Genomic DNA, 18,200 nt, shown 5'->3' on the forward strand with positions numbered 1-18,200 from the left:
GCCTTTAAGGGCGTTTTGCCCCATTTTTTCCGGGATGGTGTTTCTTGGAACTTAGTTACAGAATTCCCACGCATAAGAATTGAAATTCCCTAGAGTCCAGTCATGTTTACCTCTTACATTCATTCTCTAAGATCTATACGAAAGAGTCTGAATCTAGAGGAGAAGTTTACTCCCTCTCTAGCTTATTCTTTTGCCTCCCCCATTCTTTCTGGGCCGTATATACAGCCAACTAGCTGAAGAGTCTATACTAAGAGGCTGGGGGAGAGGAGTGTTATCATTCAAGCTAAGAATTTGAAGTTCTTTCCAGTCTTGAGAAATTCAGTCAAGGGTATTCCCTGTTGTGATTAAAGTTTGCCTAAGGTCCAAGGAATACTTATTCATGTTAAGATAAATAATTAGTAAGTACTTTTTTTTAAGTTGAACTGATAAATTTGTGTCTAATCAATCAATGTTATTCCAAGCTCTTAGTTCACCTTAAAGTCATTTGATTTAGTCTCACATTCTATTTGAAATACTTGCACTGATTAAATAAAAACCGTAAACAGAGTTCAAGTGATATAATATATCTTATTTGATGCATAGACTAAGAATTATAAAAGTACAGACCCAAGCCTTAATTAGTTTTCGATGCGTACTCTATTAGAAATATTCAGTAGCCCTAAGCTTACAACAAACCTTTTTTCTCGGTAACGACGCTTGGGCAGTGAAAACAGCCTCCCTTAAACTGCAGACACACACCATATTACACTAATCATAAAAGAGGAGAACCTTTGGGGAAGGGTTTATATATAAACATAAAATGAAACGTCTTCTCAATCAAATCTAACAATAAAAATCAAGTTGTCGCCGAATTTTGAGAACTAAACGACTAAATTACCTCAGTTTATTACGCTACCAAATAAATTGATTGCTCCCTAAGTGCTTTGGGTAAATAGTTTTATCGACTCAAGTCGATCCGTTAAGGAATAGAAATAAGTACTGTAAGCCACCAAAGTCTGCTTAAGGCAACAACAAGACTTAGTTTCCGAATTGCAATTTAAGCTTTAATCTGAAGAGATTAGTCTGAAGAGGATCAGCTTCAGTCTGATGAAATACCATAACAATTAATATGTTACAAACTCGCAGCGGTGCAAATTTGCAAAATCCCAATTGTGAATAATTTTTTAAGAGCTTAAATTTTAACAAATACAAGTCATGACCCCACTTGAATTACAAGGCCAACTTCAATCAGATTGTTTGATTAGACAATGTTCTATAGCAACTAGACAGTGTCAACATGTGATTAATCCCGCGAAAGTTAGCATATGATATATTTGCATCAAAGCTGATTAATCATATAGAGAACCTAAATTCAAACTATGCTTCAATCCTATATTCAAATAAAGTATTTAAAAAAATAGGCCATTAGCTTACTCTTGAATTGCGAGATCAACTTGAGTCTGGAGGGGTTGTGAAATAATAAAAACGTTATCTGTTTGTAGCGCTAAAGATTCTTCGCTAGCAGAATCCACTTTGAAACCAATAGGTATTAAAAAAAAATAGGTCATTAGCTTACTCTTGAATTGCGAGATCAACTTGAGTCTGGAGGGGTTGTGAAATAATGAAAATGTTATCTGCTTGTAGCGCTAAAGATTCTTCGCTAGCAGAATCCACTTTGAAACCAATATTCCATGTATCACTACCACTCACAAAATTTGAGACGTCAAGCTCTATCGATACAATCTGAAAAATAAATAAATAAAAGCCAAAAAGGGGAACGGGCTCTAAAAATGACACACACCAAAATTACAACGAACATTATTAAATACTTAGCTGTTGGAATAGAGAGCAATAATATAAATTTTGTAAGAAATTTATTCGAGAAAATTCGGAGAGGAGTATCGGAGCCAAAGAAGTTGATTGAGGCTTATCGAAAAAAACGCTTTACTGGTAATAATTATGCAAAAGCAAACAAAATTACGGCACATAAACAAGTACTGCTCTAAAACGTGGGCACTCCGAAAGACAGACGAGGATTTAGTACATGTTTTCAGAAAAATTCTTTACGAATTGCTTTGTGTACTCATCTGGCTGACCGGATTTTAAACAGTAAGCTGTACGAAAACTGTCGTTCTATCCCTCTTTCTAGGGCTACATTACGAGAAAGGTCGAAATGGCTAGGCCAAGTTGTGTGGATGAAAGATTTCAAAATGCCAAAGATCGTTCTATTTCGGCCAACAATCTAAGGCCAAACGAAAAGTAGGTCGTCCTCAAATTGTGCCCCAGCTGCAAAAAAGGTGGCTGACCGTTCCCCCAATCGCTCTGTCACCAAAAAATGTGACATTTTTTGTAGTATTTGTAGGATTTGCGATCTTACAATTAGGCATCTTTTCAAGTCTGGTATGACTCTGATCTTAAGATGGTATTCTACTAAAAAGAATATGTAAAGCTTTCTGTTTCAAATAAGATGTTTACATAATATGAAATCCTTGTCAATTATATCACACAATACATTAGCTCATGAGGCACAGTCATATAGCTATGGAATTATTGCGATTAGAATTGCCATCTTTAGATTTTTCTTCGAATGTCAGGTGGAGCAAAAGGGGCTAAAGAGAGACTAGACGGGTGTTTGGACGATTTCTCATCTACTTTTGTGATTGAAAAAGGGCACTACATCTTGGCACGCATGCGATAAACTGACTTCTCTTCCAAAATGTTAGCATCATCTGTCGTCTACTAAGGCTGGAAAGATGAAATAAATAGATCGCTCTTTGTTAGTTTACGGTATCAAACAGTTCGTGGTAACGAACTGTAGTAAGGAGCGACCCGGCTCAATAGTAACCAAAACTCTAAAAAATTTAACTTTGATATCAATAGCTACATCAAAAGAATCGCATTTTAATGCTGATTTTAAATATATAAGTCTCATCAAGTTTAGTCTTACCTATCAAAAGTTATGAGCCTGAGAAAATTTGCCTTATTTAGGAAAATAGGGGGAAACACCCCCTAAAAGTGGTAGGATCTTAACGAAAATGACACCATCAGATTCAGCGTATCAGAGAACCCTACTGTAGAAGTTTCAAGCTCCTACCTACAAAAATGTGGAATTTTGTATTTTTTGCCAGAAGACAAATCACGGGTGCGTGTTTATTTGTTTGTTTTTTTTTTTGTTTTTTTTTTCTTTTCCCCAGGGGTCATCGTATCGACCAAGTGGTCCTAGAATGTCGCAAGAGAGCTCATTCTAACGGAAATGAAAAGTTCTAGTGCCCTTTTTAAGTGACCAAAAAAATTGGAGGGCATCTAGGCCCCCTCCCACGCTCATTTTTTTCCCAAAGTCAACGGATCAAAATTTTGAGATAGCCATTTTGTTCAGCATAGTCGAAAACCATAATAACTATGTCTTTGGGATGACTTACTCCCCCACAGTCCCTGGGAGAGGGGCTGCAAGTTACAAACTTTGACCAGTGTTTACATATAGTAATGGTTATTGGGAAGTGTACAGACGTTTTTAGGGGGATTTTATTTTGTTTGGGGGTGGGGCTGAGGGGCGTGGGCAATGTTGGAGGATCTTTCCTTGGAGGAATCTGTCATGGGGGAAGAAAAATTCAATGACAAGGGCGCAGGATTCTCTAGCATTACTATAAGAAAACAATGAAAAATAAACATGAAAACGTTTTTTCAAATGAAAGGAAGAAGTAGCATTGAAACTTAAAACGAACAGAGATTATTACGCATATGAGGGGTTCTAAAAATACTTTAGCATAAAGAGCGAGGTATTTAGGAGGAGATAAATACCTTGTTCTTTATGCTAAAGTATTTTTAGTAATTTCAACTATTTATTCTACGGCCTTTCTGATTCAGGGGTCATTCTTAAAGAATTGGGACAAAACTTACGATTTAGTGAAAAGAGCGAGGTATTAACGAGGGTACAAACCCCCTCGTATACATAATAAAAATAAAAGGTTATGAAAGTTTGTTACGTAAGTTAATTCTTAAGTTACGTATATTTTTTACTAATAAAAACGTTCATTAAAAATTAAAAGTTCTAGTTGCCTTTTTAAGTAACCGAAAAATTGGAGGGCAACTAGGCCTCCTTCTCCACCCCTTATTTCTCAAAATCGTCTGATCAAAACTAAGAGAAAGCCATTTAGCCAAAAAAAGAATTAATATACAAATTTCATTTTAATAATTTATGTGCGGAGAGCCAAAACCAAACATGCATTAATTCAAAAACGTTCAGAAATTAAATAAAAAAAAACTAATTTTTTTAGCTGAAAGTAAGGAGCGACATTAAAACTTAAAACGAACAGAAATTACTCCGTATATGAAATGAGTTGTCCCCTCCACAATCCCTCGCTCTTTACGCTAAAGTTTGACTCTTTGCCACAATTCTACTTTTTAAAACAATTAAAAGCTTTAGCGTAAAGAGCGAGGGATTGTGGAGGGGACAACTCATTTCATATACGGAGTAATTTCTGCTCGTTTTAAGTTTTAATGTCGCTCCTTACTTTCAGCTAAAAAAATTAGTTTTTTTTTATTTAATTTTATAGAAAGTGAACTCTTTTGGTCTGGATCTGATGGCGTCCCACTTTTCTTTTAGCCTCTTGGTGAACTGTTTTGTGCAGTCATTCTAGGGACACTGTCTTTGTACAACATTAGGACTATTTTACAATTTGGACACTGATTGAGGTTAGGTACTTTATCGCCGAAGCTTATGCATCAAATTATCTTAAAAAAATCCCCCTAAGAAAATTATCAAAGGTCAAGAATATTTCATCTCTATAGCCTTAAATATTCTCAATTTCGAATTAAATTCAATCCTTCTTCTACTCTCCTGTTAAAAAGCTGAAATAAAAATTCTTCGTTCTTTCCCTTTTTACGTTCTGCATCCCTCCTGCAAATTTCATCCTTAATAATTGAATTCTGAAAAAAAAGTTTCTTCAGTGGAACTTAGAACGAGGAGGATTTCTTTCTTATACCTCAATATCCCACTTTTTGGGATGAATTTTGTCTAGTGCTTAGCTGAATAGAAGTTATTCCATATATAAGGGGAGGGGGCTTCTCTTCCTCGCTAAGCCCTTGGACTTTACGCTAAATTATTAAAAATAGAAAATAAAAATAGAAAAAGTGCTTAAACAAGGGCATTTGAATGGGATAAAAACTATTTTTTATAATGCTTTAAGAATGGAAAAGTCTATTATTATGTATTCCGTGTCAACAATGCAGCTTTTATATTCAAATATTTAAAAAGTAATCGATAAATAAAATAAAAATACCCATTAACTACAGATGTTTCACTCATAAATACTTTCAGTAAAGTAGTATTAAACTTAAGTGTAAAAAGTTGGGAGGACACTAAAATTAGTGAGGAGAGAGTAGCTCTCGAAATAAACGAATAATTTCTATTAGGTTATTTGTCGTTCCTTACTTTCATCAGAGAAACTTGTTTCTTTATCTTTAATTTATATTTGTTTTTAATGTAGAAATAAAAACATGAACAGTTTTAAATTTCGTTCATATTTGGTGTAATACAAATATGAGGGAAGCTTCCATCCCAACTGCCTTGGTCTTCAAGTTAAATTTTAACTTCTGCACAACCATACGTTAAAAATGACAATAACCTGAGAGAAAATGCCTGGAATACCCAGAAATTTTCAAGGAAAAGATGTTTATGTTTCTTTTGGAGGATTCTTAGGAAAAATACAAATCCTGATGAATGCCCTGCCCTACCACTCAACCTATTGCTACAGGTAAGTAAATAATATAATATTTATTACAAAAAAGCCATCAGAACACTGCATTGAACACTATAAAACAAGCATTAATAAATAAAGATCTTGCTATCATAAATAAATTTACCTAAAAACTAACCAAGAATGCCCTACAATTTTTACTATGCTCAACACTTATTCTGAGAAGTCTCTCCATCCACTTAATAGTAGTATTTAAATGCAACTTTTGATTTACATTAAAATATTTCTAAAATAATAGGAGTAGTGTCCTCTTTTTGGATCCCATGACATCCCTCTAGTTTTAAACGCGTCCCTATCCCGTCATTCCAAGGACAGCCAGCAGGTGCATGTTACGTCATAGGGAATGTTTACTTTTCTTTGTTACATCGCAGAGAATATTTTCTAGGCGATGCATGTGTAAATTCTTTAAAGAAAAACCTACGAGGAGCCCCAAAAAATCGGGATTTCTAAGATTGTTACATAATAGAGAGTCCTTAAGAAACCTTCAGGGTTCCCGCCAAATCAGGATTTCCTTGGGTTTTAGATTATAGTTTCCTTTTTTTTAAACCTGTGAGGACTAGGGCTTACTTACTTCGGGATTTCTAAGATTGTTCTTTAAAAATCTTCAGGGCTTCTTTACCCACAGGAATTCTTTGAATGTTCTTCAAAACACCTTCAGGCACTTCACCAAATCGTTATTTCCTTTTAGAAAACCTTCAGAGGGCCACCCCCTCAATTTAGGGCATAGTCCTTATATCGTCCCAATATATTCATACTTATCAGTCATTTCGTGATAGCAAATTCTCCACCATTTTCTTAATGGAGAATCACTGCAGAGACTTGACTTACTTGACTTAATGCTTCTGCCGAAACGCTTCCGGCGTCGAGAGTGATGCTACATGATGCCTCCATTTGGACTGGTCTCTTGCAAGTATGTGGACATCTTCCTGAATATTTGCCATGACTAAGAAGGCACCTCTCGTGTCCTTCCATCTGGTTGGGAGACGACCTCTTGGGCATTTCCCGCCGTGCAGCACGGGATCAAAGTAAAAAATCGTTCGTGCGGGAGTGTCGGGGGGCATGCGAAGGAGATGTCCGTACCAGCGTAGTGTTCGTTGGGCGAGTTGGACTGAGAAGAGCGTTTGACCAGTTAACGCCAGGAGGTTCTCGTTGCTAACAAAATCGTGCCAACGTAGTCCTTCAATGCGCCGAAGGTGTTTTGTTTGAGCTATATTTACGGTGCTAAGCACAGACCGAGTGGCTGGCCAAGTTTCGGCTCCGTAATGAAGCACGGATCCCACCGAAGCATTGTATATGCGCATCTTGGTCCTACGGCTGATAGAAGGTTTCCTCCAAAGGGCACTTAGTCTTCCCACTACTGCTGAGGCTTTGGCAATTCGGTGCATTAGATCTTTAAGGATTGATCCGTCATTTGAGAGGATAGAGCCAAGGTATGTAAATTCCTCAACAATTTCAGCTGGTTTGTCACCGACCATTAGGACTGGCGGGGGACGCGGCGAATTACGGGGTTCAACAAACATCACTTTTGTCTTCTGCCAATTAATCGACAGCCCTATCTTTAAGGCTTCATCAGCAAGGATTTGTAGGGTTTCTGTGAGCTTCGACGGTGAATCGGAGACAAGAGCAAGGTCATCAGCATAGTCAGCGTCTGAAAGTACTCTATCACCGTAATGCAACCCAAACTGGAGGCGGTTTATGGTCCGAGTCATAATGTAGTCGATGACACAATTAAATAGTTCTGGGGCAGCAGCACAACCCTGACGGACTCCAGTATTGATTTCAAAAGATGAGCTGCGTCTGCCATTGACCTGCACGCAGCTCTCAGTCCCTTTGTGGAGCCGCTCGAAAAGGTCGCAGTACTTCGCTGGTAGTTCCGTTGTTTTCAATATGAGTCAGAGTGATTGCTGGTCGACAGAATCGAAAGCAGCCTTGAAATCCACAAAGGCAACATGTGCTTTTTGTTGAAATTCTCAAGTCTTTTCTATCAGCTGTAACATTGTGAATATTTGCTCCACGGTGGACCTTCCTGGCATGAAGCCAGCCTGTTGGATTCTTTGTTGGATTCTGTGGAAAGTGGTACAGCGGTCCAGGAGGGTCATAACGAAGAGCTTCCCGGGCACAGAGAGGAGTGTGATGCCACGATAGTTAGAGCAGATTCTGCGACTGCTTTTCCGTTTCCAGAGAGGCAGGATGATGCCCGCTCGCCAGTCTTTTGGAATCTATTCTGTACGAAATACTATGGAAAACAGTACTTGGAGCCAGAGAAGGGTCGCTGCCCCACCATATTTCCGCAGTTCTGCAGGGATACCACAGACTCATGGGGCTCGGTTCTTTTTCATCCGTTTCAGAGAATTCAAGATTTCTGTAGAGGTGGAGAAGTGGTGCACACTTTCACACGGGGCCTCAGGGGTGCTGGATGCATCTTGAAGAAGGTCAGGGTCGGGTTGGCTAACATAGTCCAGGGTTAGAAGTGAAGAGAAGTGATCCTTCCAGGCGGACAGTTGAGCACTCTCGTCAGTGATAATATTTCCATCATTAGATATGATAGGGCCTAGAGAGGATGGCTTTCCATCTGTAAGATCCCGAAGGTGTTTGTATAAGGCGCATGTGTCACCCTTTCTGGTGGCCTCCTCGAGATCAGCTGCCTTTTTTTCGGTGAACAGCTTTCTGTCTCTGTGGAGGAATTTATTTCTTACGCCATTTAGACGTCTGTAGGTAACCATGTCCTTCGCTAGGCGTACTTTGCGACGCTGTTCAATAATATCTAGAGTTTCCTGCGATATCTAGGACTTTTTTCTGGGTTTCAGACGACCAATAGTACTTTCGGCAGAAAGCAATACGCCGTCCTTGAATAGTTGCCATGCTTCTTCAGATTCTGAAATTTGACCAAGACAGTCAAAACGGTTTCAGATGGAGACAGCATAGACCTGGCGCGTGTTGGAGTTTGCGAGATTGTTCAGGTCTAATTTTGGAGGACGGTGGTCACTTTTATGAGCCTTCAGGCGTAGTCTAAGGTTAGAAACGACAAGCCTGTGGTCGGTGTTTCCCAACTCAACACTTCTGCAAGTTCGGCAATTAGTTATAGAGGAACGCCAGCGTCGGGACACGATTATTAGTCTAACATCTTTCTTGTTCGTCCGTCATTGCTATACCAGGTATATTTGTGAACTTCTTTCCTTTGAAAAAGGGTGTTGGTGATCACGAGATCGTCCATGTTGCACAGCTGAAGGAGCCTTAGCCCATTGTCGTTCAAGCAGTCGAGTGTTACAGGTCCTAGAACACTGTTCCAAACACCGTCTGTATCTCTGACAGTGCCGTTGAAGTCGCCAAGAAGGGTTAAAACATCATGAGGGGATACTTTTGCTAGGATGCTAGAGAGCTGGGCGTAAAATAGAGCTTTCACCTCATCTGAGGCTTGGTTTGTTGGGGCGTAGCAGACAATGATGGTCCATTTTCCATGTTTGTGCTGGATTTGCGCTGTTAGTATCCTGTCTGAAATTTGCTCGTAAGAAAGGAGGCACCTCCTGGTCCGAGAGTCTAGCACAAGTGCGACTCCATTAGTTTTGGTTCTCTGGTCACCCGACTAGATTAGGTGATAGCCTTCACCGATGTCTTCAGAGTCGTTTCCTATAAGGCGAGCTTCAGTTACGCCTGCTACAGCCACGCCAAAACGCTTGAGTTCTAGCGCAGGCATTGACTTTGCTCCAGGGAAGTTAAGGGTCAGAACATTACAGGTGGCCAGGCGAAGACCACCTTGGTCAATAAGGTTCAAACGATGGTCAAATTTCGGTCCGGGGACATGCTGAGGTCTTGAAGGGTAAACAAAGATCGATCATCCGAGGCAATAACATCACTATTCGCTGCAATTAGGTTCGGGTGGAGGGTCGCAAGCCCAACCGACCCTAGGCCTGGGACCTGATTAGCTAGAGTCTAACTATTGAGTGTCCCTGGGGTGGGCTCCACCCACCTTGTGAGGTTAAGGCCACCCTTTACGTGGAGCGTTTAGTTAGGGGATTCCCCATATCCAGTGGTACGTGGTCAGCAGACCAAGGTCTGCTTCATTCCGGACGAGCTCCACCCACCACCAGAGACTATCAACTTTATTGAGCAAAGCCTTCCCGTTGTTTCCTGGAAAACAAAAATATCATCTGCTACTATTCTAAAGAGGAACCGAGTAATTTCATTGTTCCTGGGGTACAAAAACGGCTATTAGAACGGAAATTTTATTTGTATTGCGTAAGATTCTGAAAGTATCACACCTCAACTTTTGAAAATAGATATGCACCAAAGATACCAACTGATGATAGCCACCACCAACCAAATTTGAGCTACTATACTTCTCTGTATTAGATAAACATCTAAAAACCTATCCATCTCCTGTTATTGCATGATTCTCACAATGATAGAATAACCTTATTTTCTAGAAAATTCATTAAAAGTGCTTTCAAGCAAGTTGGTAAAAAAGGCATAAGTTGTGTTAGACCCTTAATGGTGCAAACCCGTATTTTCTGCCCGACAGTTGCTACTAAATAGGAGGGGGTATCCCATTGTCTGCTAAAATAAAGCATTCAGGAAGATCGCAAATAATTATTTTAGGACAGGCATCAAACATACCGTTGAAAAATTACTAAAAATAGACTCACTTATATACCAGCTGCTTTCGTCTGAAAATATCGGACTAAACGCTCATATAAATATATTTCATCAGTGATAAGGAGTGGATAATATTAATTATATTAAAAACAGCCAACAAGCGTCCTTTTTTGACAATAATAATGAGCCCCCTAGTCGTAATCCTGAAGTTTCGTGATTGTCTGGCGTATTCTATGATACATATTTCTCATAAAATTCTAGTTGAGCTACTTTTTGCTATGTTGAAAAGGAAAAGTTTCATGGAATAGTCCAGTGATGGAGACTAATTTCTCATCATATCGTTAAGCATTCTTTGAGGAAATATTTTCCTTTGAAGAGATAACTCTAGAAAATCATCATCTAGCATCAAACAGTTTTCGAAACTAACTATATTCCGTATGATTTTTTCTTAAACCTACTAATTCTTAATCCTGAAACTCAAACTATTGGTTATAAACTAACAGTAGATCGCGTTAGTAGCAAACTCACTTCTTTTTTATTGATTGATTTCTAGATCAATGGATTTGTCCGTGGGTAAACTATCATTGGCACTAGTAACATTTTTTTCATCAATTCACTTTTAATTTCCTTGCATATAATGACTCCTACTACCCATTTTATTTTACTTACGATTTCTTTGTCTATTACCACAATATTCTTAAATAGGTAACAGTTACGGCATTTAGACAAGATTTGTTGCATGACACTGAGAGGGTAAATTTGTCTTCTTTTTACCTTTCGTGGAATGGTAATAGTAGGAGCATAATAATAAGATCTATCAACGAGTAATTTTTTACCATTAGCAAGAAGTTGGCTTTCGTCATCAACTAAGAGTTTTAGGTTTGCGTTCTCTTTCAATATTAACTTCTCTGAAGATTTTACTCTCACATATCCGCCTCTATAACACTTGAATTTTCTCGGTGCCTCTAAGAAATTTAACTCCTTACCGTCAAGAAAACGCACACAGACATTTCCAATAGAATCACCATTGGAACTTGTTTCATAATTTAAATAATTCTCTTTTCCGACAATTAATACTATTACAACTTTATCATGTGTATATGTCTTCTTGGAATATTTCCTCTTCACTTCTTTTAAAAATGAGATGTAGATTTTTATACTTCCAATGCAGAAATAATACTGAAGGAAATCTAGCAACTCACGCAAGATTGCGTCAGCCTCAACTCCGATTACCTAACAGACACCAGCATCTCTTAGAAAACATTCCCTATGACGTAACATGTACCTGCGGGCTGTCTTCGAAATGACGGGATAGGGATGCGTTTAAAACTAAAGCTGTCGTCGGAATAACAGGATAGGGATGTCATGGGATCCAAAAAGGGGATACTACTAATAGGGGACCCATTCAACCCCCCAAACCCATATTACATGCTTATTCCAAATATATCATCCCAAATGAGATGGTACCTGAGGTTGAATCCCCTATCCCCACTGATCGGAAGGACATGTCACAACAATTTTTGAAAATAGACCTTTGAGGGTTTGAGCAGCCTTCCCCCAAAACCACTTACTGATCTTCCCCTCTTCCCCAATGTCTGGCAGGCATTAATTTATTAATGGGTAACTGTTATTTATGCTGTGTATACATCTAGTACAATGTATCCCTTCAATTTGCATAAACTGTCAGACCAATGCAGCAGAAAAGTTCATATAACTTTTCGATAGTTCTAAATCGACTGACTATATCAGAATTTCTGGGCTATAGCGTCTTAATCCTGTTTTAGCCAAAATTTCTCTTTTGCAGTACAATTTAATAAAAAAAACTAATTTTTTTAGCTGAAAGTAAGGAGCGACATTAAAACTTAAAACGAACAGAAATTACTCCGTATATGAAATGGGTTGTCCCCTCCGCAATCCCTCGCTCTTTACGTTAAAGTTTTGAATTGTTTTAAAAAATAGAATTGTGGCAAAGAGTCAAACTTTAGCGTAAAGAGCGAGGGATTGCGGAGGGGACAACCCATTTCATATACGGAGTAATTTCTGTTCGTTTTAAGTTTTAATGTCGCTCCTTACTTTCAACTAAAAAAATTAGTTTTTTTTATTTAATTTCTGAACGTTTTTGAATTAATGCATGTTTGGTTTTGGCTCTCCGCACTTAAATTATTAAAATGAAATTTGTATATTAATTCTTTTTTTGGCTAAATAGCTTAAAACAACAAAAAAACAAACAAATAAACACGCACTCGTGATTTGTCTTCTGGCAAAAAATGCAAAATTCCACATTTTTGTAGATAGGAGCTTGAAACATCTACAGTCGGGTTCTCTGATACGCTGAATCTGATGGTGTGATTTTCGTTAAGATTCTACGACTTTTAGGGGGTGTTTCCCCCTATTTTCTTAAATAAGGCAAATTTTCTCAGGCTCGTAACTTTTGATGGGTAAGACTAAACTTGATGAAACTTATATATTTAAAATCAACATTCAAATGTGATTCTTTTGATGTAGCTATTGGTATCAAAATTTAATTTTTTAAAGTTCTGGTTACTATTGAGCCGGGTCGCTCCTTACTACAGTTCGTTACCACGAACTGTTTGATACAAGAGAATTTTTTGAATTTTAATAGTCACTATGGGCTCAAGACCCAGCATGACCAAAAGTAGACGATATTTGATAGTAAACTCTTGTAATATTTGTAAGATATAGGGTGCATTCTTACTCAAAATTCAACAACCACTAGGTATCAAAATTCTGAGTCGAAAGCGGTTGCCATCCGCTTAAAGTTGAAGTCAGGATGGTGGGATAGGAATTTTGACCAAATTCCAAGGGCTTGTTCTTTTTACAGCCCTAAAATTTGCTGTTCAAGCATCAGAACGTTTTTTATCATTTTCAGCATTTTTCTGGTGGGAGAGGGGGATAGCACTGAGTTTAATGAGGTAGCATAAATAAAATCATTCTTGACTAAATATACCATCACAGATATCCTGTCCAAATTTAGGAAATAAAACAAAACATAAGGAGCCAATTACTTGAAATCAAATTTTCACAAGTTTTCAGAGCCAATTTTGGATAGCATGTATAGGAAAAGAATGGAAAACCAATAAGATTTGTAAATTTTTCCATTTTGTCTGCGGACATGCTTTTTTCAATGACATTGGTGCGGTGGCATAATTTCGTCAAAAACTTTGGGGAGGGGCAAAGTTGGGAGCCAATCAGGTGAAAATTATAGTGAGAACTGAAAAATTAGCCACATAATTAGCCATAAAAAATTAGCCATATACGATAAAATAAAGAAAGCTTTTTTTTTGGTTTAATTGTTTATCCTTTTAAAACTTATTTTTTACAAGTTGGTTTACGAGTTTATCTAGCTTACTAGCTTAATATGTCATATAAACTTTAATGTGTATTGTACTATTGTTAAAGAACATTAACACAGTAGCATTTTTCTTATTTGAACTTTAAAGTTTTTTTCGCAGACATTGTTAAGTTAAAAAGTCCTTATTTAGCTTTTTTAGGTATGAAAGCACTCTTTAAAAAAATATTTTAAATGGTTGCCTCTTGAATTAAGTGATGTAAGTGACAAGACAGGTAGGCTAAAGGAGAAAAGTAATGTAGCATTTCAATTCAAGAGAACCACACTTTACCTTCATTCCATTCTCCTCTTTCAATGGCCCAGGAATTTCACATATAAGCTTGGTTAAAGATGATTTCTGAGCTTGTCTTTCACTCCTCGTAACCTCTCGCTTTCTAATATAGTTTTCATAATCATCGCTACAGATATCTGGAATTTTGTGTTTAGTTGCATCCAAGTCCCATTGGATGTGAAGCCTGGGAACGTACGCTGGCTCTCCAACATTCCAAATATAGGCATTGATCTTGATCGTTTTGTGAGATCCAATAACAAAGCTTGAATTTATTCTTGAAAAAAATCATTTATTTAATATCAAAATCATATTAGTTTTTTCTAATATGAAAAAAAATCTATGAGAGGAACATATATAGGCTCAAGGAAGACGACCAAAGTATAATGGGGCTAAAAATCTCACTATTGATTATTTTGAGGCAATATTGTTTAATGTTCACTTCATGTACAATATTTTTTTTATTTTATTTTTCTTGTCTTTTGTTATCCCGCTAAAAAAACTTACATAGCTAGTTGCTTTATGTAGTATTTTTTGACTGAAAATATTCAAAATATTCAGGATTCAAATTTTAAATATTCAAATTTATTTAAGCATTTAAATTCAAATCCAAAAATCAAAAATATTTCACAATAAACTTAAAATAAAAAATTATTAAACGACTATGTATTGCTTCTAATCCCAGAAAAATTTATGAGTTTAGTACTAATTCTATCTTTTAGGGATCCCTAGTCACTACAGGAAAATGGCTCCAAGTATCAGACAGTTTATCAAGGGATGTATTTTCAGAATACCTTTTTTAAATGAAACAGTATTATTTTCAGGGTATCCAAACCCAGGAATCCATGCCTCTTTACCGTAAAGTCGTTGCAATTACTCGTAAATATATTGACCCCCTCTTGTCCAATTTCAGACCAAACACACATCATGGTTGCAGTTATATCAGCAACCTTATAAAGAGCGACTCATGGCCCATAGTAACTAAAAGTTTAAAAATACTTTTTAAGAAAACTGTCTAGGGAGAAAAAAATTGTCATTTGTAGCTATTGATTTCACGGCCGGTGAAGGACTATTGATAGCTTTATAGGTTAGTCTTGTATTTTCTGCAGGCTACTTAAGAATTCTTCTACTCCTAATCCTCTTTCGTTGCACCGGTTTTGTATTTTCAGTACAGCACCTGTTTTGTTTTTTTATTTAAAAAAAATAGAAAAATATCAAGAGCCAGTTTATTTGAAACAGTTTTTCAAACATATACTGCTAACCTAAAAAGCAGTAGCATTTATTCGTTTTAAGATTCAACTTCGCTCTTTACTTTCGTCAGAAAATCTTTGTTTTTATTAATCTGACAGGGATTGATCCGAAATGTATAAAGTATGTTATAAAATATCATACCGAAATGAAATCCTAAAGGCTGATATTCAGTATTTTTTAAATGCTTTTTACAAAAGGTTTTCAGAAGTTTATTCAACTGAAAGTAAGGATCAACATTAAAAATTAAAACGAACAGAAATTATTCCAAATATGAAGAGATTGCCCATCTCCTAAATTGCTTGCTCTTTACGCTAAAGTTTTTAGCATTTTTAAAAAGCTTTCTACTCTAATGAAAAGGACTTTGTGTTTCAAGAGCCGTTATTAAAAAAATGGAACAAACAGTCAAACTTTAGCACTTATTATCAAAATTCCATCTTTTAGAGTTTTGTTTACTATTGAGGCGAGTCGTTCCTTACTTACAGCTCGTTACCACGACCTGTTTGATTAATCATGTGTCAAGACAATATATGCTGACAGTCAATCTTGGGCCTTGTAATTTTGCTATATATCCATTTGCCGATAGGAGTAAGACTGGACTCTATTTTAGAGAGGGTTTAAGATACCACACCCTACCAACATTGTTCATATAGCTCATCCAGAAAGGAAGAGTTTAAAGAGGAACAGAGGGTCTATGAACTTCACCTTGATTAACTCCCTATTTGAGGACTATGATTTAAAATTATGTATCTCAACGGCTAATTAGAGCTGTGAATAACACCGAAAGTTTATGCTGTGGGATTCGTGCAAATGGGTTTGACTATCGCTTGGCTTAACCTCGTTGATGAATTATATTTATTTTTTTTTGTACCGTATACAACCATTGATTCTTACTTGTTTCTGTAAGCAGGGGGAAAAATATTTCTGCAATAATTATTATTGTTCCAAATAAGCAAACTGATCAATGTTAATTCTTTTGTATTTTTTTTTTATTTTTAGAATGAACTAGAGAGAGATTTTATTTACTGTTTATTTATTTGCTTTTTTGTATTGTTGTTATTCTTCCATACTAACTAATAACTATTTAAATAGCTAAGTGCGTGAAACCCTACCCTTTCCCCCTAAACGTATTTTTGGATCCATGTTTTGACCGTCTGCTTCCTCATCAACGCCCCACTCTTTACGCAAAAGTTTGAGTCTTTCTCTCAGCTCTGCTTTTTAAAACAGTAAAAAACTTTAGTGTAGAGAGTGGGGCGTTGATGAGGAAGCAGCCCCTTTCATATACGAAGTAATTTCTGTTCATTTTAAGTTTTAATGTCGCTCCTTACTTTCAGCCTTACTTTTTATTTAATTTCTGAACGTTTTTGAATCAATGCATGTATTGACTTTGGCTCTCCGCAGAGAAACAATTAACACGAAATTTGCAAGTTTTTTTTTGGCTAAATGGCTTTCTCATAGTTTTGATCGAATGATTTTGAGAAAAAAAGGAACGGTGGAGGAAGCCTAGTTGCCCTGCGATTTTTTGGTTACTTAAAAGGGCAGCAAGAACGTTTAAGTTTTTACGAATGTTTTTATTAGTAAAAGATAAACGTAACTTATAAATTAGATTACGTAACGAACTTTTGTAATCTCCTGTTTTCATTACATATATGAGGGGTTCACCCCCTCGTCTGTACCTCGCTCTTTACACTAAAGATTAAATTTTGTCCCAATTCATTAAGAATGACCCCTGAATCACAAAAGCCGTAGAATAAATAGTTGAAATCACTAAAAATACTTTAGCGTAAAGAGCGAGGTATTAGGAGGAGTTGAGCCCCTTTTATGCGTAATAATTTCGGTTCGTTTTAAGTTTTAATGCTGCTCCTTACTTCCAGTTGAAAAAAACTTTTCATATTTATTTTTTCATTGTTTTTTTTTTAATAATGCTAGAAAATCCTGCGCTCCCTTCATGGAAATTTTCTTCCCCCATGGCAAATTCCTCGATGGAATGTTCCCCCAGCATATCCCCCTCTTCTCAACCTCTCCCCCCAACCAAAAAATCCTTCTGAAAACGCCTGTACACTTCCCAATAACCATTACTATATTTAAGCACTGGTCGAAGTTTGTAACTTGTAGCCCCTCCCACGGAGACTGTGGGGGAGTAAGTCGTACCTAAAGAAATATTTGTAAGGTTTTTCGACTACGCTGAATACAATGGCTATCTCAGAATTTTGATCCGTTGACTTTGGGAAAATAATTAGCGTAGGAGGGGGCTTAGGTGCCCTCCAATTTTTTTGGTCACTTAAAAAGGGCACGAAAACTTTTCATTTCCGTTAGAATGAGCCCTCTTGCAAGATTCTAGGACCACTGGGTCTATACGATTACCCCTGGGAAAAAAAAAACAAACAAACAAACAAATAAACACGCATCCGAGATCTGCCTTCTGGCAAAAAATACGGAATTCCACATTTTTATAGATGGGAGATTGAAACTTCTTCAATAGGGATCTCTGATAAGCTGAATCTGATGGTGTGATTTTCGTTAAGATTATATGACTTTTAGGGGGTGTTTCCCCTTATTTTCTTAAATAAGGCAAATTTTCTCAGGCTCGTAACTTTCGATGGGTAATCTTAAACTTGATGAAACTTATATATTTAAAATCAGCATTAAAATGCGAGTCTTTTGATGTAGCTATTGGTATCAAAATTCTATTTTTTAGAGTTTTGGTTACTATTGCGATCAGCAGAATTAGCTATCAGCAGGGTACGCAATTCGAATAAAAGTAATTTTCTAAGTAATGCAAAGCTGCTTGCGCTCCTCCCAAGTACCATTCTCTAACTAAATACCTCCTATATGTGCCAACGACAAACTCAGCCCAAATACTCAAAGATTTTTGACCAAAACCTCATGGCTAGTCACACCGGAGGGTCAGACCAAGGACAAGGCGGAAGGATAGCCTCACCAAATTCTTGAATATTGCTAAAGTAGCTCTTGACATGGCCCAATT

General features: G+C 37.0%; 1 protein-coding gene across 1 annotated transcript in view; it reads right to left on the reverse strand.

The window, feature by feature from the left end:
* Window positions 1-18,200, reverse strand: part of LOC136030959 (integrin alpha-4-like) — a 122,084-nt gene that overhangs the window by 40,309 nt on the left and 63,575 nt on the right. Inside the window, exons 15-16 of the mRNA XM_065710102.1 lie at window positions 13,970-14,243; window positions 1,556-1,722 (exon numbers count right to left, since the gene is read on the reverse strand). Of these exons, the coding sequence (XP_065566174.1) occupies window positions 1,556-1,722; window positions 13,970-14,243 (441 nt within the window). The remainder of the gene's footprint in view (window positions 1-1,555; window positions 1,723-13,969; window positions 14,244-18,200) is intronic.

The sequence above is a fragment of the Artemia franciscana genome, chromosome 9, assembly GCF_032884065.1.
Source record: "Artemia franciscana chromosome 9, ASM3288406v1, whole genome shotgun sequence".
In the NCBI taxonomy this organism is placed as follows: domain Eukaryota; kingdom Metazoa; phylum Arthropoda; class Branchiopoda; order Anostraca; family Artemiidae; genus Artemia; species Artemia franciscana.